Here is a 26,824-nt window from a genome sequence, read left to right as displayed (position 1 = left end):
AAGGGGACTTAGGTTTAGGCAGCGGGGAAGGGGGTGGTTAGGGTTAGGCACTTAGAGGGGAGATTAGGGTTAGGCACTTGGGGGGGAGGTTAGGGTTAGGCACCCTTAAGGAGGGTTAGGGGGGTTAGGTTAGGTTAGTAGATACTCACCTATCCACGATCGGGATTTCCAGCGCTGTCGGGCTTCCGCTGCTCGGAACTCTGCTGATGACAGGCTGCCGCTGCCGGGAATCGAACCGCGGCGGTATTTCATACCGATTCCATTTAAACTACTTAAGTACACCAAACACTTTTACTAGGGATATTAGTACACATCTACATTGATTCCCTCTGTTAGTGCATCTTTTTTGGGGGGTACAGACTGATTTCCCCACTACTTACAGTACTTTCCGCCTGTTCCACATTCTCCGCTTTCCGTTTTCGCGTGGTTTGGAATTGAATGGGGCGAAAATCGGGTACGCGCACAAAAAGATTTCGTCTCTGAAACAGACGAAGGAGGCGAAAAATCGGACAGGTGAAACCTTTCCGACTTTTTGCCTCTAATTTAATACGGGCCTTAGCCACGGCAATTGCTTTTTCTCAAAATTTGTATCTTATTTGCACTTCTAAAATGTCAAGCGACAAAAATAAATTGCTAGCATGCACTGCCCCCTGTTGCTTGTACATTTATGTACGACTAAGTTGGGAATTTAATTTGTCGAGAAAACGTTAACTTTATGCTTGTGTAAACTTTTTGCACTGTTCAGCCAACTGTGTCAGTCTTCGAGTCTACCGGTTTTCGCGCAATCCTATTGCAAAAGACACAATGCGGCATTTTCCCGAAAAATTTTCTTGACGATAGCGGCAAAAATGTAGGTGAAAATTAAGAAATCTGCCTGTACCCCCAAAAAAGTCAAAAGAAGATAGGGTAATAGTGTAGAAGTGTTTTAGTGACCATAATCCAAGGGTTTGGTGTTTTTAATTTGTGACACATGGCTTTTATATGCATATTTCTCTAACAATGAAATAATAGGCAGCAATATTTTTTGGAAAAAATAAATGCTGTATTTCAATTGGGGGTACATTAAAATGGGTGTAATTATGTTTTTGCTTCATTAAAGTGCACTTTAAAAAATATATTAAAATACACCTGTCACTTGCACCTGCAATGCCAAAAACACCTCTCCCATCCATACAGTCCCCCCCCCCCAAAAAAAAGAAAAAATACCTGACCCACTATTTAAACCCATTTTCCAGCACATTATAAATTTTTACCCCAATAATGACATGTCATTATTGGCCAAATTAAGCAAATAAAAACATATATTTGCCTAATTAGTCATTAAGGGGGGTGTCCACGGGGTCCTGAACTAAGTCCCGACATTTTGAGCCAAAAATAGGAATTTTGCACAATTTATCACCTGCTCTGAGATGGTGAAAACATTTTGTGGCTTTTGCCTATGGAGATTTCAAACCTCCGAAAAGCCGTGGCCAATAGGATTGCACAATACGCACGATAGGCCACATTTGTGCGAAAAGTTTTCACTTGTGCAAAATTATCACAAAAGCGGCTTATCGCTGCTTAATCTGGCCCTAAATCGCCAATCTGTGTAAAAAAGGTTTTGATGCGAGCGTCCGCAACTATTTATCCCGCCACATTCCTTTGTACTTAATTTGCGACTTTATACATGTTTTATCAATTCCTTTATGACAAAGGTCACAACCTAGTGTCCCTGGTAAATTGTGAGCAGTTTTTTATATGGCTACGATGTGAGTAAGATGCAATATTGAGGAGAAAAGTATGCTGCGCTATTTGTGGCAGAGCGTCTAAGTCACACCAAGCATCTCGCACCATATGGGGAAAATACACTAGGGGGTAAATTTACGAAGATTCGAGTTTGGTTGATATTGGAATCTCGGGTGAGTTTAGGCATTTTTTTCAACTCGGAAAAAGACAAACTCAGGTGAGATGTCTTTTCACTGAAAACTCGGATGAGATTGCAAACTCGAATAGACTCACCATCGGCCAAACTCGGAAGTACTTATCATGAAAAAGATACAACTCAGGAATTTACTAATAAACGAGATTACAATCTCGGGTGTAATTGTAGCAAACTCGCAGCAAAATTAAAGTTTCAAATACACCACCCCCTGATCTGAGAGTTTGGCAGAAACATACACAGATCAGTGTAGGTTTCTTCATGGAAACATTTTCGAAAGGGTTCGTTTAAAAAAAAATATATATATGATCCCCTCCCCAAAAAAGCATAACCAGCCCCGGGCTGCTCAGTTAGTCCTGGTTCCCAAAAATACAGGGGGGGGAAATTAGAAGGGTTACCACATATTTTAGGAACCAGCACTGGGCTGCTGAGCCTGTCCTGGTTTTAAAAATAGGGGGAAAAATTGCGTAGGGGTCCCCCTATTTTTAAAACCAGCACCAGCATCAAATCCGTCCAAGGTGTAATGCCACAGCCAGGGGACCCTATCACCGGGTCTCCCTGGCCAAAGCATTATCCCCCCAAGCTGGTCAGCCCAAGCCGGTGATCTCATGGGAGGTCCCCCCTCTCCCGAGCACCGCAGGCTTAGGCTGAAACCCGTGGGCATTTCCCCGTACCCCTGGAGCGGTGAGTACGGGGGTAATAGTGTTGAAAATAGTGTTAAACTATTGTTTTTTACTCTGGAACTACAGGTGCCAGCAAGCCTGCTCTTTGGCACTTGTGGAACTACAAGTGCCATCAGGTGGATGGCACCCGTAGCCCCCGCAGTAAAAGAAATATAAAAAAAAACAGTATACACACACCGTAGTAAGTACAAGTTCATTACATACACCTACCTCACTCACACATACTTACTGCCCAACGATCGGTCCCCTTGTCCAAGTAGAATTCCATGGGTGTACCTGTAAAAAAAAAGATCCTATACTCATCTCCATCTTTGCGCTGGTCTCCGTAGCATCCCCAGGTCTTTGGAAAAAAAACTAACGGACTGTAGCGATGTATGTGCTGCTAACAATAGTTTCTTACTATTTACACTACTATTGCCCCCTAGGCTGACCAGCTTGGGGTGATAATGCTTTGGCCAGGGAGACCCGGTGATAGGGTCCCCTGGCTGTGGCATTACACCCTGGACGGATTTGATTCCGGTGCTGGTTTTCCATATAGGGGGACCCATACGCAATTTTTTGGGGTGGGACCCTACGTAATTTTTTTTTCAATATTGACCCTTTTTTAAACAGGTAGAACACACAAGCACTCACTGATATGTGCAGGCTGCTTGTTCGGGAGAGTTAGGCAGAGAGAAGACACTTGCTACTCGGGTGAGAAATCTCAATCTCCTTCATAATCAGCCAACTCAACCTCAGCTAAACATACTTCTTATGCTGGCCATACACTGTCAGATAAAAATATCTGTCTGACCGACAGACCAATTTAAAAGCAACAGATATCTTGCCCATACACTGACAGATAAAAATATCTGTCTGACCAACAGACCAATTTAAAAGCAACAGATATCTTGCCCATACACTGACAGATATTTTAACACAACCAACAGATTTTTTCAAACAAAAATCTGCCAGGCTCTGTCATATTTTTGTTCCCTCACAGGGGAGGGACAAAAGAATTTGCACTTTAGCAACTATAAAATATGCTGACCCCATTTTCAAGAACCCCAAATTTGCTGGGCATAGTTATTTTCACCCCCAAAAAATTCTAAATGCTCTTCTGCATCACTTTCTTCAAAGTCGCATTTATGCACTTGCCGCGGCAATTATAAACCACGACTTCGTTCAGTAGTTATAAATGGGGGACCCATAGTGATCCCCCATGTCTACACATCTTTAGGGGGGTCCCTAGAATATTTCCCAAAAATTCCCGTTTTTGTTGAACCTGTAAAAAAAAGTAGCAAAAATTTACAACAAAAATGACATAAGGTCACCCCCCAAAAGGCAAACCAGCCCCAGGCTTGCCAGCCAGTGGTGGTTTTTAAAAATACGGGGAACAAAATGTGTAGGGTTCCACCGTATTTTAGAAACCAACACCAGGCTGCAGGGACTAGTGCTGGTTTTAAATATAGGGGGCAAAAAAGACGTGGGGTACCCCCTATATTTAAGACCAGCACCAGACCCAACCGACCGGGGTGTAATGCCACAGCCCGGAGACCCAATCACCGGGGCTCCAGGTCCAAAGCATTACACCCCAAGTCGGTCAGCGCAAGCCGGTGATCTCGGGGGAGTCAGGGACCCCCCCAAAAAAGAGTCCCCCCTCTCCCGAGCACCACAGGCTTACGCTGAAGCCTGGGGCTCATCCCCATACCCCTGGAGCGGTGGGTATGGGGGTAATAGGGGGGCCAAATAATGTAGCACTATTGTACTTTACAGTGGAACTACAAGTGCCAGCATGCCTGCCATTTTGCACTTGTGGAACTACAAGTGCCAGCAGACATGCGGCACGTGTAATTTCACTGTAAAATAAATAGGTAAAAAAATCCAAAACACACACACCGTGCCCAGTATAAGTTTATTACATACACCTACCCATTCACACATACTTACCTATACCAGATGTTCTGTCCCCTTCTCCACGTAGAATATCCCAAAAAAATGGACCTGCAAAGAAAGATTTCATACTCACCTACATCCAGCGCTGGTCTCCGCAGTAATCCATGGGTGTTTAAAAACAAAAAAACGTCCTTACCCGATCCACGAAACACAGCTATGTGTATGTGTGTTGTCACACATACACATAGCTCCCGAATGGCAGCTCTCGGCTCTTCACGGGGCATTGCAGTCCCGTGAGCCAATCAGTGGCAGCGCTCACTGTAGAGCGCCCGCTGATTTGCTCCGGCAACTGACAGTTCCCACGTGGGCTGAGTCACACCACGTGGGAACTGTCAGTAGCCGGAACCAATCAGCAGGCTCTCTACAGTCAGCGCGACCGCTGATTGGCTCACGGGACTGCAATGTCAGAACAGCGCTGTCTTACCATCTACTCACTGCCTAGACTTCAACTAATCTATGACGCCGGAAGTGAACAGCGGCTACCCGGAAGTTCGTGGGCTCAGCGCACAGCTCTGCAGTCGCTGGGGATAGAAAGGTGAGTACATGCACATGGAGAGAACTGGGGGAAAAGTTGGTCGCTCGGGCAGTGACCGCATACACTGCCCGATGCGGCCGACTACAAACTTGCAAATATCGCATCAGTCCGACATGCTGTTCGATTCGGCATGCCAGACCGATCGATATTTTGATATTGGTCGCCCCCACACACAGTACAATTATCGGGGCGATCTGCGGATATCGGCAGGATCGGCCCGATAATTGTATAGTGTATGGCCAGCATTAGTAAATGTGAGAGTTTCAGAAGCCTTAAATCCCCCGAGTTTCGGCAATGCAAATCATGTTTAAAAAAAAATACAAATTCGATCAGACACGAGTAAATTTACCCCTAGGACACAAAATAGTATGATAATTTATATAAAATAACATTTAACAGGAAAACTTCCTCTTTATTTTTCTTTAAGACATTACATTAATAGTAGCTGCATCCTATTCAATGAAAATCCTTCTAATTGAATTGCTCTCCTATTCTCTCCTCTTAGCTTCTCATAGGCAGCACTAGTTTGGTGCGATTTGTAGTGAATTCACTATGATTATATATTAGGTGGATAAATTGAATGAAGTGATGGAAAAAGAGCAGAAGTGATTTAGATGTTCAATGTGAAGGCACCTGTTATAGTGTCAAAAAAACAGGGTAACAATTGCAGGGAAATATTAAATTATTTTGAGAGAGAACTAAGAGGTGAGATGTCTACTTTCTCATAGGACTTTGTTAAATTTCTAATTAGTTAAACCTCTTTTCTATTAACTATATTGAGGGATGATTTTATTAATCAACATTTTTGGAAACTTAGAAGTTCTACCTACAATAACATGACTTTATAAATATTGAACAGTACATACCCGTACAATTACTCCCTTTTTGAATACAAGATAAGCAACCCACCACATACTATAAAAATATTGAAACACCTGTGCGGAGAGTGCAAGTAATCTTTACATATAAAAAAATAAAAATTATGGTATTTCTAGAATTACATTTATTTAACAAAACTTTTTTTTTTTAAGTCTGTACTAAATTCTTATGAATAATAATTACCTGGAAAATTCGTGTAGAGCTTGGCAGTAGCTCAACATAATTCAAAATGATGATACATTACAGAATTTGGTGTGTCTCCACAAAGATACAGGTCTGCGGGTAGGAGCTAGTAGAGATCTGTATGTAATAATTACATTTATATTTGTTTTGTCCCTAGCACCTACATCCATTTAACACTAAGTAAAATCTATGTTGTGTAAATCCCATATATATGTTTTTTTTCAGGTGTTAATATTTAATCCAACGTTTTTCAAATATATTTATGATAACTGGAACGAACGTCATGGGAAATATCCATCTACTGGAATGCTGACAATCATCTTTGCTTTGCATATATGTGATGAGGTGAGTATATCCAATTGTAATGCATGTCAGAGGACCTAATTTATTATTTATTTATTAACAGTTTCTTATATAACGCAGCATATTCCATTGTGCTTTACAATTTGAAACAACATTAATAGAACAAGACTGGGTTGTAAGAAACAAAGGTAAGAGGGCCCTGCTCGCAAGCTTACAATCTAATTCAGCGACATTTCTGTAATATTTTCATCATCTGCATCTTTGATGTCAGAATGCACGAATTACACACTGAAGCTGCTTTGCTTACCTTTACCTGATGTGAAGGATCACCAGTCCTTACCCCGCAGTACATCCATGGTCGCACCAATTTCCATGCTAAAGAATGCAGCCTCTGCAATGTAAAATAGTTTTGTTATTGTGACTTCCTATAGGTCACATCCTGAGTCTTGAGTAATGCTGTGGTCATAACAGGAGGATAGGGTGGGCAACATAAATTGCTCCAAGAAAGGTAAGAAGTGGGGGTAAAAGGGAAGACTTCTAATACAAAAACTCTTACACTTCCATTACACTGCACAACAATGAAAATGTTTCCAATGTGAAAATAGTTACTTCTAATTGATTTCAGCAAGCAAAGAATGAATATGACATTTAAAACTCTCAGTTAGCTCTGAGTTCCGAGATATAGCCCATTTATGACGATGTAGGGCTATTCCTAGTGAAGTGGGCAGAATGGAGAGAATCTTACCAGCAATCTGTGTTCCGCACAGAGGGTCCGCCTAATGACCCAATTAAATGAATCAGTTATTTGTCCCCTCCCCTATTCAAATATATGCGATTCACGGGATTACCCACACAAGATAACTGTGGTGCACTCAGTAACAAGCATAGTGAGCGATTCCACCAAGACATTTCAGCAATGGAACAAAGATATCAGGGTAGGCGAATCACTACTGTTGGACAGTGACAAGAGATGCCCCAGAAGAGGAGTACAAGCGACAAGCAAAGAGAAAGCACCCCCATGAATAGGCCACTATATTAGATAGTACTTTCGTATGCTGTATGTTAGTTTCGTATGCTGAATGTTTGTTTCATTTTGTGTTCTTATTTGTGATTGATAGAAAATAAATAACAGTTGTTTTAATTCAATCAAGAAAATATCAGAATATTTTAAAATAGCTTTTTACTATGACTATATTACTAATGTACATACAGTACAGTGCAAGTAGTGTAGCTCCAAAAATAGAGCTAGTAAAACAATTCTGAAATCATTTTAGATTTTTTTTTACCTCAAATTAGTAATGTATGACTATTTTTAGAAAGGAAACAAATTAAAAATATTAATTTGTTGTACAGTGTTATTTGAGTGGGGATGTAGTCAGTGCCGGGATCCCGGCACCAGTATCCCCACTGCCGGCATCCTGAGAGTAAGTATCGTCAGTTAGGGGAGGGTTAAGTTGCGAGGTTAGGGTTAGTCACTAAGGAGAGGGTAAGGGTTAGGCACTGGGGAGGGAAGGTTAGGTTTAGGGTGCTGGGAGTGGGAGGTTAGGTTTAGGCACTGGGGAAGGAGGGTTAGGGTAGGGGTTAGGGTTGTGCTAGCATACTTACCTATGGGTGTCGGGATTCTGACTGTTGGGATGCCGTTGTCGATATTCTGACCAGCGGCATCCCTACCGCCGGCAATCTATACCCAACCCATTTGAGTGCAGTGCTGGATTTCCAACTAGGCACATGCAAAGCCGAACTGATGGTGCGGCTTTGAGAGCCAATGGTGTGGCTTAGAGCCGGTAGTACAAGTTGGAGAACTGATGGTGCGGCTTGAGAGCCGATGGTGTGGCTTAGAGCCGACAGTACAAGTTGGAGAACTGATGGTGCGGCTTGGAGCCGGTAATGTGGCTTTGAGAGCCGATGGTGCGGCTTAGAGCTGGTAGTACAAGTTGGAGAACTGATGGTGCGGCTTGAGAGCCGATGGTGCGGCTTAGAGCCGACAGTACAAGTTGGAGAACTGATGGTGCGGCTTGGAGCCGGTAATGCGGCTTTGAGAGCCGATGGTGCGGCTTAAAGCCAGTGGCAGTTTGCAAGCAGATGGAGTGGCTGGAGGGCCGATGGAGTGGCTAGGGAGCCTGTAGCAGTTTGCAAGCTGGCGGAGTGGCTGGGGAGCCCGAGAAACAGGGTTCACTACAATCTGGAACAACGGGAACGCTGACCATGCAACAGAGCCGAGAGATCTACAAGGAACGCTATAGTCGGCAGGCGGCAAAAAAACAAATAAGAGAAGGAACCAATCATGCAGTGTTGTGGATAACACGTGACACCCTGCGGCATCCGGATCACCTAGCAACCGACGGAACTGGAACAATACTGCCAGAAGGAGGTAAATTGCTGGAGAGGAACAAGGCCTGACCACGACTTGTAACACCCTGGCCACAAAAAGGTCACAAATAAACGGTGGCACCATCACATTATCAGACTATTCTCAATAGTCTACTATTAAAATGATGTAATTTTATATTTGCAAAGTACATAAGACAAATTTTCACAGAAATTAATTACAGGTATGTTAAAAAACCATTTCAAATGGAAATCTTTGTTGAATCCCTTTGCGGCCAAAGTTTCTATATTATATATCATCTTCATCTGTAATTTTACTAGTTTTTTTGTCCATATTATTTTTTTCTCAGATTATTAACCAATATCAATACTGCAAAAAGAATTAAACAATTACTTCTGCACCCATGAAATTGTTGCTGACATATTATGCTACTCAAGAACTTTTTTTTATAATACGTATGTGTTCTGATAATCGTTTACATTTCTTTTCAGTTTTTTCAATATAAGCAAGTATATAAAGTTTTTGCTATAGCAGGAAATAAAATTATTATTAGTGTATTCTCATCCTGTATAAGTAGATCTAAAATAAGTTATCATAGTATTTTTGTGTCCCATATCTGGATCTTAGGGCCTGATTCAGAGCCGGACGCTCTTTAAGAGCGCTCGCTCTGAATCAGGGTGTTTTTTTTGTTGCAGCCTCCTGGCCGCTCGCTAAGCTTTGACCACCCACAGCTTTTGCGAGCGGCCAGGTGATGGTCGCGACCATCAGGGCTTGCAACAAGACCCTTGTGATAGGGTCTCGTCCGTCGCAAGCCCCAGAGAGCTTCCTGCTCTAACAGAGCAGGAAGCTCTCCACTGACATCACTGGTGATGTCAGTGGTGCCTCCCACAAACGGCAGGCGTTCCTTCGGGAACGCCTCCATTTGTGTACCCACCCCCCTCCCCGTCTACAAAACGGGGCAAGCTGTCGATCAACATCGACAGCCGCCCCTTTTGTAGTGAGTCCCGGAGCGAGAGAATTTCTCTCTCACTCCAGGGCTTGCGCACGCGCGTAGTACCCCACCATCGACCCGCTTGCCAGCGCTATGCGCTCGCGAGCAGGTCTGAATCAGGCCCTTAGTACCCACTACCAGATAGGTGTCATTTCACGGCCATCCGTGTCCCTCCTGTCCATGTGTGGCATTCCTCAAAAGGGACGTCTGCTCCTCTGCACATATGGTAGGTGTTTCCCTCATTGCGGTTTCTGATTTGATGTACATGGGAGCTGCCATATTGGTTCTGTTAACATGACTGTGTTCTGTCTGTGCGCTATTCTCAGCAAGGTCTTCGTCATATGTCTCCGGCTGTGTGCTATACTCAGTAAGAACTTTGTCATCTGTCTCTGGCTGTGCGCAAGACTCAACAAAGACTTGTTCTCAGGCCCTGATTCAGAGGCACTCGCTTCTGAATCAGGGCGGGCCTATTTTTTTTTTTTCTCCGGTCTCCAGTTCGGCTTCCCAACTGTCTAATCTCGGCAGGGGTCTAATGACAGGCGTCGATGGTGGTTAGGTAAATAAATAGTTTAAGTACTTACCTGTCAGGATCTTCACTGCCGGTCTTCCAGCGTCGGGATTTGAACCGCCGGACATGCGTCATACCGATCCCTGAGCAATTATTGGTGGTCTGCACATGCATATGAGTCAGTGTGAGTCACATGTCAAGTTCCATTAGCATCGTCGCTCACAGTGAAGATATATTTGCAAAGTGATTGACAGGTACAGTAGGGACCGTTTTTGGAAGGCAATGAAGGGATGGTGGTTCAAATGCAGGCATGTTATGCCCATTTTGGGGGGGTGCCGAACCTGTACGCAGTAAAAATGGCTCCAGTGTCTCAGTTCTGGTGGCCATTCTGCGCGACCATAATGTTCCTCAGAAGTCCGATAATCAACTGATCTGCAACGGATGCCATGTCTTTGTACGCATTCGCTTGTATTCACAAAGCTGCCTGTAGTTATCTCAATACAAATCCCGGTGTCTGCAATGTTTGCATATTTCCGCGTACATATTCGCAGCTGCAGTGGCATTAGTGTACATCTCTGAATCAGGTCCATTGTCCACATCTTGAAAATATAGTTGATGTGATAAAAAAGGCTTTTTTGGGAGGTAAAACAGTGCTCCATATTAAATTATTTTCAATTTTCTTTGCATTTCTTTAGATAAATACTGGTTGGGGAAAATTAGGATATTAAGAACAGGATCACTGCATTATAATAATTGCATATGCGCACTACATTTGAAAGCTTTTTATGTTGACCACTAATTTTTTAATAAAGGGAATAGTTACTACTTTTAGTAAGATTTTTTTTTTTTGTGCGTATTTGAATTCAGAATTTGGTCCTTATCCTTGGAGTTCCACTTTTTTTTGGCATATTTTGGCAAAATTGTATCCTTTACCCGTAAATATATATATTTTTTCTGTAATATAAACTTGATCTTTTTATATACTTTAATCTTTGAACATTGCTTTTATGTTGGAACTGACTCTAATGGTGGGTACACACCTAGCAGATATATCTGTAGATGATGGTCGTTCATATACACTGAACGACCATCATCTTCCAGGCAGCCGCGGGTCCTGCTAGCCATAGGTTGTTCATGCCAGCTATAGAACAATATCCATAATATATTTGCTAATAGTTGCTATTGCTGCAACGTAAGATTGATACAAGTAGTGAATAATATAAAGAAAAAAGTTTGGTTCAATATAATAACACTGTGTGTGCCATCACACAGGTACTTTTCACTCCATGATTAAAGCTTAGTGAAATCATTCACCTCTGACTAAAATCACTCAACGTGATCTTAAGATGCTGACTGCAACGTTTTGGATAAGTGTCCAAAGTGCTCAATATCCAATTTAACTAGATTATATTTGAGGAGGTCCAATCACAAAACTCGTTACAAATGGTTAGATTTAAAAGTACTGCACTTTTGCAGCCACATTCATCTATAAAAATTAGACCTGAGCACTTCTGAAGCTGGAACAGAATCTGTGGAACACCACCCTTAGCAGGAAGGGAGCATGTATGACTTTGAAATCAGTTGTATATTTGATTCACAGTATACGTTAGTTTAATATTTCCTATGTGTGTTGATTTAAATGGTTCCTGGGTCAATAAGCAGTTTCTGGAAAAATGCTTTACTATACTGTATGTAATACCTGTATTGTTTATTATTTAAAATTAGCAACATATGGAGTTTATAGAGTAAATATTTGGAGATTTACAAGGATTATTTATAATAATGGAGGTGTTTTTATATTATTTTTAGATATCGGTGTTTGGTTTTGGTGCAGACCAAAATGGAAACTGGCACCACTATTGGGAAAAAAACAAACATGCAGGAGCTTTCCGAAGAACCGGTGTACACAATGCAGAGTTTGAGACTAAAGTCCTGGAATCATTAGCCACTGAAGGAATACTGACATTATACAAATAAGGAATGTCTCTATAGGCATGAAGAGTGATATCATGTTTTTGTACTTTGATAATAAAAAAAAATTAAACAGAATTACATTTTATTTTGTAACTTAAATATAATTCCACTAACTGTGTAGTTTTGGGGAAAAAATAACATTAGAAAAGATAGTCCTTTAATTATCGCAGCACATGTAAAAGAACGATCAGACATGAATGTATGTCAAAGCTTTTGAGATAAATAATAACTTAAAACGCATGTGGGCTACCCCTCATGGGTATAGCCCAGACCATTCTCCATACCCATGGGACTTTGGGTACGGAGGCAAATAGTTAGTAATAGAAAAAAAAAACACATTGTGGCTTTGGCAAACTACAAGTCTCAGCATGGCCCGGTTGCCAAAATAAATGGCTGCCGGCAAAAGCTGGCACTAGGAGAACCACAAGGGTCAGCTTGCCCTGGCACCAGGACCCGCTGGTACCTGTAGTTCACCAAGGAGAAATATAAACAGTTTATAAGGAGGGTTTACATGTATTCTTGTAGACCGATAACTGGAACACGTAAGTATATATTAAACGTTCAGTGCAAAGTGCGGTGCTGATTACCCTGATATCAGGGGGGCCCCCATGTCTGTTTTCTCGCTGGTTTTGGGGTAACCAGGACTGAGATGAAAGTGGCAGTGCTATTTTAAAAAGTGAGGGACTCCCACACATCTCTTTAAATTTATTTATTTTTCTTCTGTTTTACATACACAAGTAGGCAGATAGTTTTCCTCCTACTGTGACATCATAATATCATTTGGTTGGAAAGACGTTGGCTGGTCTGATGAAAAAGTTGGTTAGGTGTGTGAAGTACAATTCAATATTGTTTAGTTGATTAGAAAAGTAAGATGAATGAAACTTGGTTAGATGTGTGGCCTGCTTAAGTTTTATATCCAACCCGATGAAGACCTCCATACAGGGTTTTTACAAGGTATCGCACCTGGACCAAATGCCATTTATCATACCTGGATCTTTTTGCACTGCACATGCTCCAGAACTCTACGGGTGATACAGTCACTTAGGTTAAAATTTGCATAATCTGCAGTTGCATCATGTTTTTCAGTCATAAGCTTAAATACACAAGCTCAAAATCAATTGAGTACCAGGCGCTTGCAATTAATTGGTTATAAACCACGCCAAACCTTCTTTTACAATAATTAGAACATCCCTCGCAGCTCTCCAAAACCAGTATTCTGGAAACACTGTATAGTAATAAATTGACGGAAGATAATTAAACCTCCAAAGGGTTGTGCAAAATCAATAGCTGAATATCTAATAATATAGATTTAATATCTCTATAGAGCACATAAATAAATACATAATATATAAAAGATTACATAAGTATCAATAAAAAAATTTGTAAGTATAAATTGTGGTCCCGCCCCGTGTGACATCACATGGAGGGGGCATGGCCTACACTAGGCCCACGAATAATGTTATATATATTAAAATGGCCCTCACAGGAAAATATAAAACACATTGGCCCCCAACAGGAAAATAAACACACAATAGCCCCCAAGTTCCCTACAGAAGACTGACCTCACCTGCTGGGCTGTCATAGATAGCTGTGGAGCTAATTGCAGGAAACCAGCCTCCAGTCACTCCAGACGTTCCAGGCCAGAAAGTGTCAGAGAGTCCTGACTAGATTAGTGGGTTGGAACTTGGCGCTCGATTCAGACCCGCTCGGTAGATGCATATGCAAATTCGGCTATGTGACAGCAAGGCAAGCGATCGCACAAGGCATAAGCACGCCCACTATGTCTTGGCAAGCGATCGCTGTGTATGCAGACGCCCACCAGCCAGTCTTAAGACGCCCACTTACGCACGTCATCTCCAGGATGCATCGGTACCATCGGAAGCGAACACAACGCGTGTGGTTGACCATATCCTACCACAAACACTGCGAGCTCTTCAGTGTAAAATTCAGCCAGGTGACGTGTACTATGAAGCTGCCTCTTAACTATGCACGCCTCTGAAATGGCGTTGATACGCTCAGGCATGCCTGCGTTTGCACCTCCACTCCCCCGTTTCTAGCGGCCAGCCCCTGTCACCACCTACAAACGGCTTCTTCTGTCACTCCTTCTGCAAGGCTGTCTATGGGTGGTGAGCGTATGCTTTCCGATCGCTCGCACTGGTTCGCGCACGTGCATTGCGATGCGTATGCATGCGCAGAATGCAAACAATTGGCTGGCTGCATGCGAACGCATTCTAGCGAGTGGTCTGAATCAGGTCCTTGGTCCTGCTCCCTCACTCACCTCAGTACCTCATCACCGTCCCCAGCACCATACTCTGCCCCTCAGCACCATTCTTTGACCCTCACCACCATCCTCAGCCCTTAACTACCATAACTAGCCCCTCACCACCATCATCAGCCACTCATTACCATCCTCAGCCTGCAGCCACTAATCACCTTCCTTAACTCGCAGCCCCACATCACCTTCCTGAGCCCCTCCTCAAATCACTGTCCTCAGCTTAACCTCTCACCTCATCACCAAATCATGGACTGTGCACGGGTGGGGAACGATGAGCAGCGACATGACCAAACCAGGCATGATCAACGCATCAAGCTGGCCTTGCATGCTATGCCTGTACTCCCATCTAGCGGCACCTGGATGTGCCCACTAGCAGGAGCAGATGTCAGCTTCCGGTTTGCGTTCCACAGTGGAACGCAAATCCTGACGCGCGGCAGCCAGCTGATGTGAGCCGGCCCGGCCGTCATCTTGAGCTGGCCTGGCAGATGGGATTGGCCCAGCGGGAACATTCCAGCTGTCCCGGTGGCCAAATCAACCCCTAATAATGAGTTACAGAAGCAGAAGGCCTCTCAGGAACAGTTGAATTGGACAGTAAATGATTGAAAATGTGTCATGTAGTCTGACAAATCACATTTTCAATTCCACCATGCAGATAATAGCGTGTGGATATGGAGACAACAGCACGAAAGTATGGATCCTTGTATCGTCAGCTGTTGGCAAAGTAATGAAGATGCAGTTCATTGCATTTGGGCTAATATTCCTCAAAAGACATACAGTTAGTAGAACCCATGCCTAGAAGAATTCAAGTCATATTAAAGGCAAAAGGTGGCTCAACAAAGTACTAACCCGATGGTCAGAATAATTTGGTCACTCAGTGTATTTCCACAATACATTGACAGACAATGACAGTGTACTTTGGATGGTGAGCTTCACTGCCGCCACTCTGATGTCTTTATGTCCTATGGTCCTGATTCAGAGCTGTACACAAACCCAATGGCAAACATGTTTACCATGGGTTGGTCTGAGGCAATGATTAACAAGGAAGGGCGGGCTGAGGTTTTTCATTTTGCAACCTGGCTTTCTTATGTCCCTCTCTCTTACTCTTCATATTAAAGATTGTTAGGCCAGGGAACTTTTTTACCTTTTACCCCAAAATATATGTAGATACGCCGACATTACCCCCTTGATTTCAAAGGAAGGAAATCATATAGTATTGCCCCCATATAATGCCCCTGTAGTAGTGCCCCCATAGTTGTGCCCCCATATTATGCCCCTGTAGTGCCGCTTGTACAAAAAAAAACACCTTAATCCCCGCTCCTGCATCCGCCGCCGTCCTGTCTGCCCGACTGCTCCTCGGAACTATGGGAGATACGTCATGACGTCTCTCCCATAGTGCGCATGGAGAGAGGCGGAAGCTGGAGTTCAGAAGACAACTCCAGCCTCCGGCTAACGTGGCGCTGCAGGGAAGGAGCCGGGCGCCTGCTGGTAATAACATCTCAGCGGGTGCCCGGCTTAGAGCCTCCCTGCGGCACAGCCGGGCATGTATATGAATCATTCTAGATTATAGAGTGATTCATATGCATGCCCAGCTGTCCGTCCTTTACCCCCAGGAATTTCATTTTTACCCCATGTGGGGTAATTTACCCCTGTTCCCTGACCACTGTCTTAGGCAATGCTTTTCCTTGACATCTTGCTACTGTGCACTGGTTATCATTAGTGGTGCACCACTATTGTTATTAATCTTGCTATCCCTTATTCTCTTCCAATGCCATATATACTGTATGTCCATAATGTGAATGTTATTCTCGCCTTCGTAAGAGCTGTAGTTGATGAGAGATTTGACATACTATTGAGATTGTTCTATGTTAAGATCTCTCTTTACAAAGTTGATATGCTGCATTATCTGTTAATAAGGTGCTAACATTACTCAACGATGTAGGTTTTGTGGATAAGGGGCCTGATTCAGACCCACTCGCGAGCGGCTGTCCGCTCGCAAGTGGGTCGATGTTATGCACTGAGCATGCGCACGACGGAGGGAGCTCCGTCGTGCGCATGCGCCAGACGCGACGAGCGAAGGAAAGTCCTTCGCTCGTTGTGTCCGATCAAAGGGGGCGTGCTGGCAATGTTGATTGACAGCACGCCCCCTTTGGTGGGCGTGCCGGGGGTGTGCCTCCCTGACGGGGGCGTTCCCACGGGAACGCCTCCCGTCAGAAGCCGGCCCACTGACATCACTAGTGATGTCAGTGGGAGTGATTTTGGCTCTGATAGAGCCAAAATCACTCCGGAGCTTGCGGTTGAAAACCTCAACCGCAGGCTCCGGCTCGCAATTTCGATGGTCGCGATGGTCTCGACCATCGCGGCCATCAAAAAGCACGCTCGTATAGCCTGTGGGTGGTGACCCACAGCTATACGAGCGTCCAGGAGGACGCTCCATGAAAATGGAGCCCGGCCCTCATTCAGAGCGTGCGCTCTGCTCAGAGCGTACGGCTCTGAATGAGGGCCAAGGTTACTAGAAACCAGGGCCATAACTAGTGGTGTGCGTTTGGTGCCTCCGCACAAAGTGCAGGACCCTGTGGGCGGCACCATCACTGCCACATGGTCCCTGCATCTGAATAGCAGGGTGTCTGAAATGGCACCCTGCAGCCAGAACTACTGCTGCGGTGCCGCCTGTAGTGTCCCCTGTATGCTCCAGACATGGACACGACAGCCTATACACCAATGCTTTTCCTCTGGCATGATGCCATGACGTCATGCGCTCAGGGGTGTGACCGGCACAGGGCACTGTAGAACCCAGTTACGGTGCTGCTAGTAAGTAACATACAAGGCTATGAAGCAGAAAGATGGCTGTTAAGGAAAGCCCTCTGGAATAATGCAAAATCACATGGACATGAAATATTAAACAAAAATATTTATTGAGGGTTGGAAATGATGTCAGGGTAGTGCAGATGGATTTGAAAAGACTGAATAAACAGGGTACATAGGAACAGTGCTGGAAATTCAGAGCTACCATGAATAATTGACTGCAGACCAGTAAGTAAACATAGGTTTCAAGATTGTGAGAGAGATAAATGGTCAGATATGCAAAAAGTCCATGCACTTCCATAGGCTGGAGACACAGAGCTTATATAGGTAATACCTTGGTATTGCAGGCAGGAAGATCCCAATGAACAAGACAGACTGAACTGGACCACAGACCAAAATAAATTCAAGAGAATATAGAATATTGCAAAAAGCGCCAAAAGGAACTTACAGTGAGTGTAAAACAAAACTAATTATGCAATGAAATGATAATTATTATTTTTAATGTATCAATAATGCAGTAAAGGAACAGGAATGAATAAAAGCAAAAGCAAAATAAGAAACAGAATAAAAATACACTAAGAAATAAGACATATAAAATGTCAGGGTAGCGCTAAGACAAACAATGACAAGCACTCAGGACCTCATTCAGAGTCGGTCGAAGCGGCCGCACGGGAAAAGGGGCCGGATATGCAAATGATTCCCTCGCAAGTTGCGTCCCTAAGTTCGGATCGGTTGCTGGCCGACCAAGGGGAGGTAGCGGCCGGAAGACCAAAAAATACGCCCCCTTCTCGTACGCATTACACGTCATCTCCAGGCATATAAGGATTAATGGAGACCATCGAGAACCATCGGAACTGGTCGTAGAGCTTAAGGTTGACCATACCCTCTCTTAAGCTCTACGATCATGTCAGTGTAAAAACCTCCCATGTCACATGTGCCATGATGCTACTTTGCTAATTATGCACTCCCATAAACCGTATGCACTCCCATAAAACGCTGTTCGCATAATTAGGCACACCTGCGTCCGGATTTCCACTCCCCCGTTTTCAAGCACCTTCCCATTACCACCCACAAATGCCTCAATCTGTCACTCAAACTACCGACCTGGCTGTGTTCAAGGAGAGAGAAATTTCTGATCGTAGCAGCTAGTTTGCACACGCGCATTGCGAACTTTACGCATGCGCAGTATAGCGAACATCGGTGGCGTACGACCGTGCGGCCGCTTCGACCGACTCTGAATGAGGTCCTCACTGCTGGTTGCAGACAGCCTATAAGGCTGGCAGACAGGTATAACTCATGAATGCAATTAATCACTGATTCACCAGAGAGCAGCACCTCTGGTCAAGACCAGAACTGCAGTCCATTTCTAAAAGATCTGGTGACCCCTGCGGCTGAAAAAGCAAACACAAACAGACATACTAACAATGGCTCTGCTGAAATAAGATTACCATGTTAGAGATGATGGGGAACACTTAATACATAAGGTAGTGGAATAACAATTGTAGCTACTAGTGGGAAAGGCAGAAGCATTAGCAGCTGCCAGTAATAAAGTAGCAATTGGTCACTGACATTTCTGTACAGTTACCAGTGATGTAATATGGTTGGAATGAGTAGAGACAGAAGATGAAGACATGAAACATGAACCAGTCATTGTAGAAATATTAAAACACAGTCGTCTCTTCCCGCTCCAATTCTCTCCCTATCATGAGATAATCCGAATTTTCCACCTGGACAGGATTATAGAGTGTTTGCCCCAAAGATTAGGCAGGGTCTTCTCTTTCTCTCTTCTCTTTCTCTTGGACATAGACCCATTCCAGAGCTTTCTCTCGTGCACTGATATTGAGAACAGATTTTGCATTCACCCAGTCTCTACTAACATTTTCAAATACAAAGCTTTTATAATTCAGAAACAAACCACCTTCAACCCAAATTGTGGACAACCCTAGAGTCACTGGGCCTAATTCGGAGTTGCACACAATGCCAATGTTCACGTAGTTGAGTGATTAATTGCAACTGCGCATGAGCAAAAATATCTAAGAGCCCCCACGGTGAATGCATTATACAGATTGTACGCACAAGGGTATGGTTGCAATCGATTCAGACAGTATAAGAAAAGTTGCAGAAAAGGAATGGGCGGTGACTGGGAGATGGCTAGTAGTGCACACAAAAAGGGCCATTCATTGGACGTGTTATGGGAGTGTCACAAGCGAATCAATGAAAATGGCTGTATTCAGACGCACAGCTGCAAGGTCCTGGCTATGGGCAGATGGAAAAACTGCACCTGTCATAGGGCTGGAATAAGTTTCGATGGATCGACTGATGGTGGCGTATAAGAACGTACAAATAATTTTTTTGAATGCATGGACGCTAAAAGTAGGCGACTCAGTTCTTGCACATTCGGCCGAACAGATGTACACCAGGGAAGGAGTTTGTAGCATACATACTTGCCGACATTTAAATGGAGCTTCCCGGGAGACTGCTCCGTCACTAGATGCAGGTGGGCAGTAATGGAGACTGGACCGGATGATCTCGTCATTAGGCCTCGTCCCCTCACGACGAAATGCCGTGAATCCCAAATATTTATATAGTGGGCGAAGCCAAATGACGTGATCATAATCATGTCATTAAGCCCTGCCCCCTCCGCTGGACCGCGGATTCACGGTAAGATTATCCCCATTCTGCCCACTTCACTTGGAAGTGGGTGGAACGTGGGAGAAGTGCCTACTCTTCCGGGGGTGCATGGGGGTACCCGAAAAATCGTGAGCCTCCCCCAGGTTCCGCTACAGAAGGCAAGTATGATTTGTAATGGCATTTGTATAAACTCAATAGTTAATTTTTGTTAAATGTTAATTATGTTCCCCTACAAGAGACTTATTATCTACAATGTATCGCTCTTGCTCTCACAAGGCACCCCTCCTCTCATGGAAAACCATGAACTGGTGTGAGAATGTGACACAGGGGAGGCTCTTGGAGCAAACACTTGGATACATATGCGGGCCAAGCTTGTAACATTGGCTTCAGGCGCCAGCATCAGAGATCGCTCTAGTCATGCTGTGTGTACATAAAATGTCCTCCTCAGAGTTGTCCTGGAGGAGATGCTGTGACTGATTCAGATGTGGACACAAATGCCATTGCAGCTGCAATCTCTCACAGAATAGCAATAGTGAAACTATACTTATGAGCCACTCATCGTCCAGTGCTTAGAGGCACTCACTGAAAACATCTGACATCCGCCGCTCATCACACAAAACCTGAAGCGTTGAACGCAGATCAGATGGCCATCAGCCTTCTAATGGTGCATACACACTGGGCGATTTTAATGAAAGATCAAACGATTACGATATCGTAATCGCTTGATCGTTCAAAAGTCGTTAAACACAATGTCAAAAACGACCAGCGATGCGCGCTCCCGCTGGTCGTTTTCGACATTGTTCATCGCGGGTACTTGCAGCACGATTAGGACGATATCTTTATCATTATCGTTTAATCGTTCGGCATGTAGTACATGTTTTTGCCAAACGATCAAACGATAACGATAAAGATAACGATATTGCGGCGCGCGGAGAGCCAGACACAGCCATTACAGCTATTCAACTTGGAGGAAGTTTGCTGCGCGTGGTCCTGCCAAAAAAAAAGGTAAGTAAAGTCCCCCACTGTCCACCAATGTTTTTGGGGTCATTATTAGGTAAGAGTCAGCATAAGTAAAGGGAGCATAATGCTGGGGGCATTGCACAGCATGGGAGGGGGAGGGGGGGCAGCATAATAACTAATGGGGGCATTGCACAGCATGGGAGGGGGGAGGGGGGGGCAGCATGACTAATGGGGGCATTGCACAGCATGGGAGGGGGGAGGGGGGGCAGCATGACTAATGGGGGCATTGCACAGCATGGGAGGGGGGAGGGGGGGCAGCATGACTAATGGGGGCATTGCACAGCATGTGCTGGGGGGAGGGGGGGGCAGCATGACTAATGGGGGCATTGCACAGCATGTGCTGGGGGGCAGCATGACTAATGGGGGCATTGCACAGCATGGGAGGGGGAGGGGGGGCAGCATAATAACTAATGGGGGCATTGCACAGCATGGGAGGGGGGAGGGGGGGGCAGCATGACTAATGGGGGCATTGCACAGCATGTGCTGGGGGGAAGGGGGGGCAGCATGACTAATGGGGGCATTGCACAGCATGTGCTGGGGGGCAGCATGACTAATGGGGGCATTGCACAGCATGGGAGGGGGAGGGGGGGCAGCATAATAACTAATGGGGGCATTGCACAGCATGGGAGGGGGGAGGGGGGGGCAGCATGACTAATGGGGGCATTGCACAGCATGTGCTGGGGGGGCTGCAATTATACTGGGGGCATATCTTTATTTTGTCTCATAAAAAAAATAATTTATATATATTTATTTTTTTAAATTTTCAGATTTGCCTTCATCCAAAGACACTGTTTTTTGGACAGGATTCATTGAGCTATATCAAGCTAATGAGTGCCTCTGGAGACTGAAAGGAAAAGACTACATGAATAGAGTGTTGAAAAATGAGGCATTTGAGAAAATACGCCAATACAGTACAGCGTATAAACCTGATGTGACCATTGAATGGGTCAAGAACAGAATCCAGGGTCTGCGAACCGTGTTTTTGAAGGAACACAAAAAATACTTGGATTCGCAAAGATCCGGAGCAGGGGCAGCTGAGGTGAGAAAGCCATCGTTATGGTACTACGACCTGCTGCTGTTTACCTTGGATCAAGAGCCAAGTCAAGGTTCCCGGAGCTCGCTGGTGCCACAGTCACCAGATGTGGTACCACAGGACACTGTGAGTCAGGATTCTGTACGTTTTTTTTTTTTATTTATTTTTAAAAAATGTCACTTTTAAAAAAAAAATCAAAATGTAGTCATGTTTTTTAATCAGTAATCGGTCTGGAGGCCGATGGTTGGAATGCCAACCTTCGCCTTTACAAAAGTTTAAACCCTGCAGTGGATAAAAGCCAGGCGTCATAATCCCGATGCCTTAACTACGCATGAGTCCAGACGCATGGTATCCCTGTCACTGCTAAGCCGGGCAGGGATAGTTGTGGGGGGGGGGAATGATTGGTTAAGGGTTTCTGAGGGGAGGGGGGTTGGGAGGTATAGGGTAAGGCTGGGGAAATGGGGAGCTTCAGGTTATGCACGCTAAAGGAGTGGTAATGTTGGGTAAATGTAAAGGGTTTTTTACAACTATAAAGATTTTGACTTTTTAATCCCTGTTGTGTTTTTTTTTTTTATTGTTTATGGCACCAGAAATGTGGGTGTGGGTCATTTATGTTGAATATAATTTACGCATGTGTTAACTATAACATTAAATATGTAATATATTTTTATTGCCAACATTTTTTTTTGCAGGTTTGTGAAATATTATTGTTTACAAAAAAAATTTTAAAATCAACCTAGCCTTTTTATTACAGAATTTTTTTTTAATGTTTTTATTGATGTTATAATTTGATTTATTTTCATTTCTTTTAAGTTACTGCTGGCGGCAGAGGATCCTGACCCGGTGTCCTGCGAGCCCCAAGTGGAAGTCCCTGTGCGACTGGCCGAGCCGCCATCCAAGCCACCCGCTAAGAAGCGTAAAGGGACAACACAAGCATCCACTTCGGGAACGTCAAGGAGTGATACTTTTTTAAAACATGCGGAGGAGGTTCTTTCCAAACCCCCGGATGATAATCAAATATTTGGCCAAAATCTCGCCATTGAAATGCGGACCATTCCTCCGGAACAGGTCCAGCTTTTCAAGCGTCTAGTTTATAAGGCATTGGTACATGCTATTGAGGGGGACTTGAGTATGACAAGTACCATTGTCTTACATAACAGACAGCAGCCCACCCCAACGGCCACATCAGGCAACCTCACCGTCCCTCACGAATCTTACGCGGATCCACATCAAGAAAACCCTTCTCCGTTACAGTCCCACCCCTTTTCTTTGTCGCGTACCCCCTCGCCCCCTTCTGTCTTTCCCAGTACTTCATCCAGTGGTGTTCACACAGCACTGGGCAGTGCTCGCTCCACTGTATTTGGCGAAGATGAATTTTTAAATATATAAATTATTACAAAATTGGCAGTTGTTATTTTTCATTTTTTTTAAACTTATCACTCCTTGTATTGATTTGGCTCTTTGTTTTATGGTGGACTGTAGCATGGTCGTAGTACAATAGCGATGGCTACTCCACCTCATCTGCCCCTGGTATCTTGTTCTTTGTGATTCTAAAGTATTTTTTGTGTTCCTTCAAAACCGGGGCCCAGATCCTGTATTCTGTTCTTGAACCTGTTCAAATGTTCACATCAGGAATATTGTTCTGTACTGTATTGGTGTATTCCTCAAATGCCTTATTTTTCACACTCTATTTGTGTAATCTTGTCTCCAGAGGCACTTAAAGTCTAGTCTCAATGAATCCTGTCCAAAAAGTAAAAAAATTTTTTTTTAAAAAGTAAAAAAATCGTGTGGTCTCTTATTTAACGGATTTTAAAGATTGTAATGTCATAATGTGTTATTTAGGGTACTGAGGGGGTAATTCAGACCCGCTCGTGAGCGGCAGTACGTTCACAAGCGAGTAGTTGGTACCCAAATGCGCATGCGCACGACGGAGACTGCTCCGTCGTGCACATACGCGAGACCCAGACTGCGACAGCCAATCTGTTGGTCCGGGTCTTGCACCAAAGGGGGCGTGCTATCAATGGTGACTGACAGCACGCACCCTTTAGGTGGGCGTGCCGGCCAGACGGAGGCGTTCCCATGGGAACGCCTACCGTCTGAAGCCTGCCCCACTGACATCACTAGTGTCAACATTTCTCCAGGGCTTGTGGCTGGGAGACCCTACCGCAGGGTCTCCGTTGCAAGTCCAATGGTCGCCATGGTCAAGACCATCGCAACCACCTTCATGGATGCTCACTATAGCTGTGGGTGGTAACCCACAGCTATGCGAGCGTCCATGAGGACGCTCCTAAAACAGGTAGGAGGGCCCTGATTCAGAAGGTGACCCGTCGTTAGGGGTCTCCTAGCTGACAGGACAAGCTGTCGATGTTGAGTGACAGTTTGCTACATTTGTTTGGTGGTACGGGGGCGTGCCTGGCCAAACGGCAGCGTTCCTGCCAGAACGCTTGCTGTTTGGTGGGAAGCCCCACTGACTTCATCAATAATGTCACTGGAGAGCTTCCTGTTCGGGGGCTTAAGGTTGATGAGACCCTACCTTAAGGTGTAGTCATTACCCCCAATGGTCGCGATGGTCTTGACCATTGCAACCATCACCAATAGCGGCCGTTACAGCGGTGGATATTGACCCACAGCCTAACCGGCGACATGGAGGCGGCCGTTCAGGATGCAAGCCGCCGCCCTGTTTCAGAATGAAAGCTTGCATCCTACGACCGCCTCTGAATTTGGCCCCTAAAACTGAATAGTTAACTTTCATTGTTAAAATTCGGTTTACTAAAGTATTTATTAATCTAATTTTGCAAAAAAGTATGTTAAATATTAACATGAAAAATAAACACAAGATGAAATTTTTTTTATTATTTTTCAGTTTTTAAAAACATCAAGAAACATAATTCCAGATCATATTTAAACCTGCCATGAAATGGCACCTTCACCATTAAAATAATTTAAGTATTTCTCTCTGACCTCTTTTGCCCGGGCAGAGGCCGCAGAGGGAAATCTTGGGGGATTTAGAGATGTGAGGGCAATATTTTCCTCACTATGGTCAATATTGACAGGCAATGAGTTTGTGGCAGGCGGTTGTCCAATTCTTTTGGCTCGAAGCAAATTATGTAGGGCACAACATGCCAAGACAAGCCACTCGATTTTGTCTCGCCGGAAATTTATACAAGTATGAAAAATGCGAAACCTATTCGCCATTATGCCGAAGGCATTCTCAACAGTGCGCCTCGCACGCGATAATCTGTAATTAAAAATTATTTTTTCAGGTGTTAATGCCCTTTGAGAAAAAGGCCTCATTAAATTTTCATTAAGGCCAAATGCCTCATCGGCAACAAAAACAAAATTTAAACCATATTTCGTTTGCGATCCCGAAGGAATGTTTAGCTGATTCTTCATTAGTCTTTCAAAAAAGACGGTCTCTCGGAAACTCCCACCATCGGAAGACCTTCCATTTTTGCCAACGTCAACAAAGATGAATTTATAATTGGCATCCACGACCGCCATCATAACCATACTAAAGAATCCTTTGTAGTTGAAGTACATAGATCCAGTGTTTGCAGGTTGTGTTATCCGGATGTGTTTCCCGTCTATGGCGCCGCCACAATTTGGGAAGTTCCACCGGGTCTCAAATTCGTTGGCAATAACTTGCCATTCCTCAACAGTCGAAGGGAACTAGAAACAGAAAAAAAAACAAAAACATTTTAAACATTACATTAATACTTTTATAAGGGGTATTTATTTTGGTGTTAAAAATTATCTGAAGTTAAAATTGTGAATGCAAGACATCATTTTCCCTAGTTTTGCTATAACACCGTATTCAGGCCCTGATTCAGAGCCGGACGCTCTGACCAGAGCGCTCGCTCTGAATCAGGGGCGTCCCACCTAAAAATGGAGCGGCCTCATGGACGCTCGCATAGCTGTGGGTTACCACCCACAGCTATAGCGAGCGTCATTGATGATGGTTGCAATGGTCAAGACCATCGCGACCATCGGACTTGCGACAGAGACCCTGCGGTAGGGTCTCCCTGCCGCAAGCCCAGGAGTGCTTTTGGCTCTATCAGAGCCAAAAAGACTCCCACTGACATCGCTTGTGAAGTCAGTGGGGCCGGACCCAGACGGTAGGCGTTCCCATGGGAACGCGTACGTCTGGCAGGCATGCCCACCAAAGGGGGCGTGCTGTCACTCACCATCGACAGCACGCCCCCTTTGGTGCGAGACCCCGAGCAACAGCTTTGCCGTTGCTGAACGGGTCTCGCACATGTGCACGACAGCAGCCTCCATCGTGCGCATGCACATTTGGGTACCATCGACCTGCTTGCGAGCGTCCTGCACTCGCAAGAGGGTCTGAATGAGACCCTCAAATCAATACTTTTTTTGATTGAACACACATACAGATAGCTGTGTTCCGTGGGTTGTGTAAGGATTTTTTTTTTACTTTTAACAAAACCAAGATAATGGAGACCAGCGCTGGATGTAGGTGAGTATGAAATCTTTCTTGCAGGGCCATGGTTTTGGGAAATACTACGTGGACAAGGGGACCAAACATCTGGTATAGGTAAGTATGTGTAATAAAATATAAGTTGACACGGTGTGTGTGTTTTGACTCTTTTTAACTTTTGAAATTTAAAGTGAAGTTACAGGTGCCGCATGTCTGCTGGCACTTGTAGTTCCACAAGTGCAAAATGGCAGGCATGCTGGCACTTGTAGCTCCACTGTAAAGTACAATAGTTTGACTTTTTTTTGGCCCCCCTATTACAGCCATACCAACCACTCCAGGGGTATGGGGATAAGCCCCGGCTTCAGTGTAAGCCTGTGGTGCTCGGGAGAG

General features: G+C 44.4%; 1 protein-coding gene and 1 long non-coding RNA gene across 2 annotated transcripts in view; one reads left to right on the top strand and one right to left on the bottom strand.

The window, feature by feature from the left end:
• LOC148514969 (CMP-N-acetylneuraminate-beta-galactosamide-alpha-2,3-sialyltransferase 2-like) overlaps positions 1-12,303 on the top strand; it is an 86,887-nt gene extending 74,584 nt beyond the window's left edge. The window contains exons 6-7 of the mRNA XM_088480675.1: positions 6,359-6,478; positions 12,074-12,303. Coding sequence (XP_088336801.1) covers positions 6,359-6,478; positions 12,074-12,241 — 288 coding nt within the window. The 3' untranslated portion in view covers positions 12,242-12,303. The remainder of the gene's footprint in view (positions 1-6,358; positions 6,479-12,073) is intronic.
• Positions 1-26,824, bottom strand: part of LOC148514968 (uncharacterized) — an 87,134-nt gene that overhangs the window by 20,838 nt on the left and 39,472 nt on the right. The window contains exon 3 of the long non-coding RNA XR_015879438.1: positions 6,744-6,827. This is a non-coding gene — a long non-coding RNA (uncharacterized LOC148514968). The remainder of the gene's footprint in view (positions 1-6,743; positions 6,828-26,824) is intronic.

Source organism: Taudactylus pleione, unplaced genomic scaffold, assembly GCF_031769625.1.
Source record: "Taudactylus pleione unplaced genomic scaffold, aTauple2 ptg000256l, whole genome shotgun sequence".
NCBI classification, from domain to species: Eukaryota; Metazoa; Chordata; class Amphibia; order Anura; family Myobatrachidae; genus Taudactylus; species Taudactylus pleione.
The sequence above is the reverse complement of the archived record's forward strand: the minus strand, read 5'-3'. Positions and strand labels throughout refer to the sequence as shown.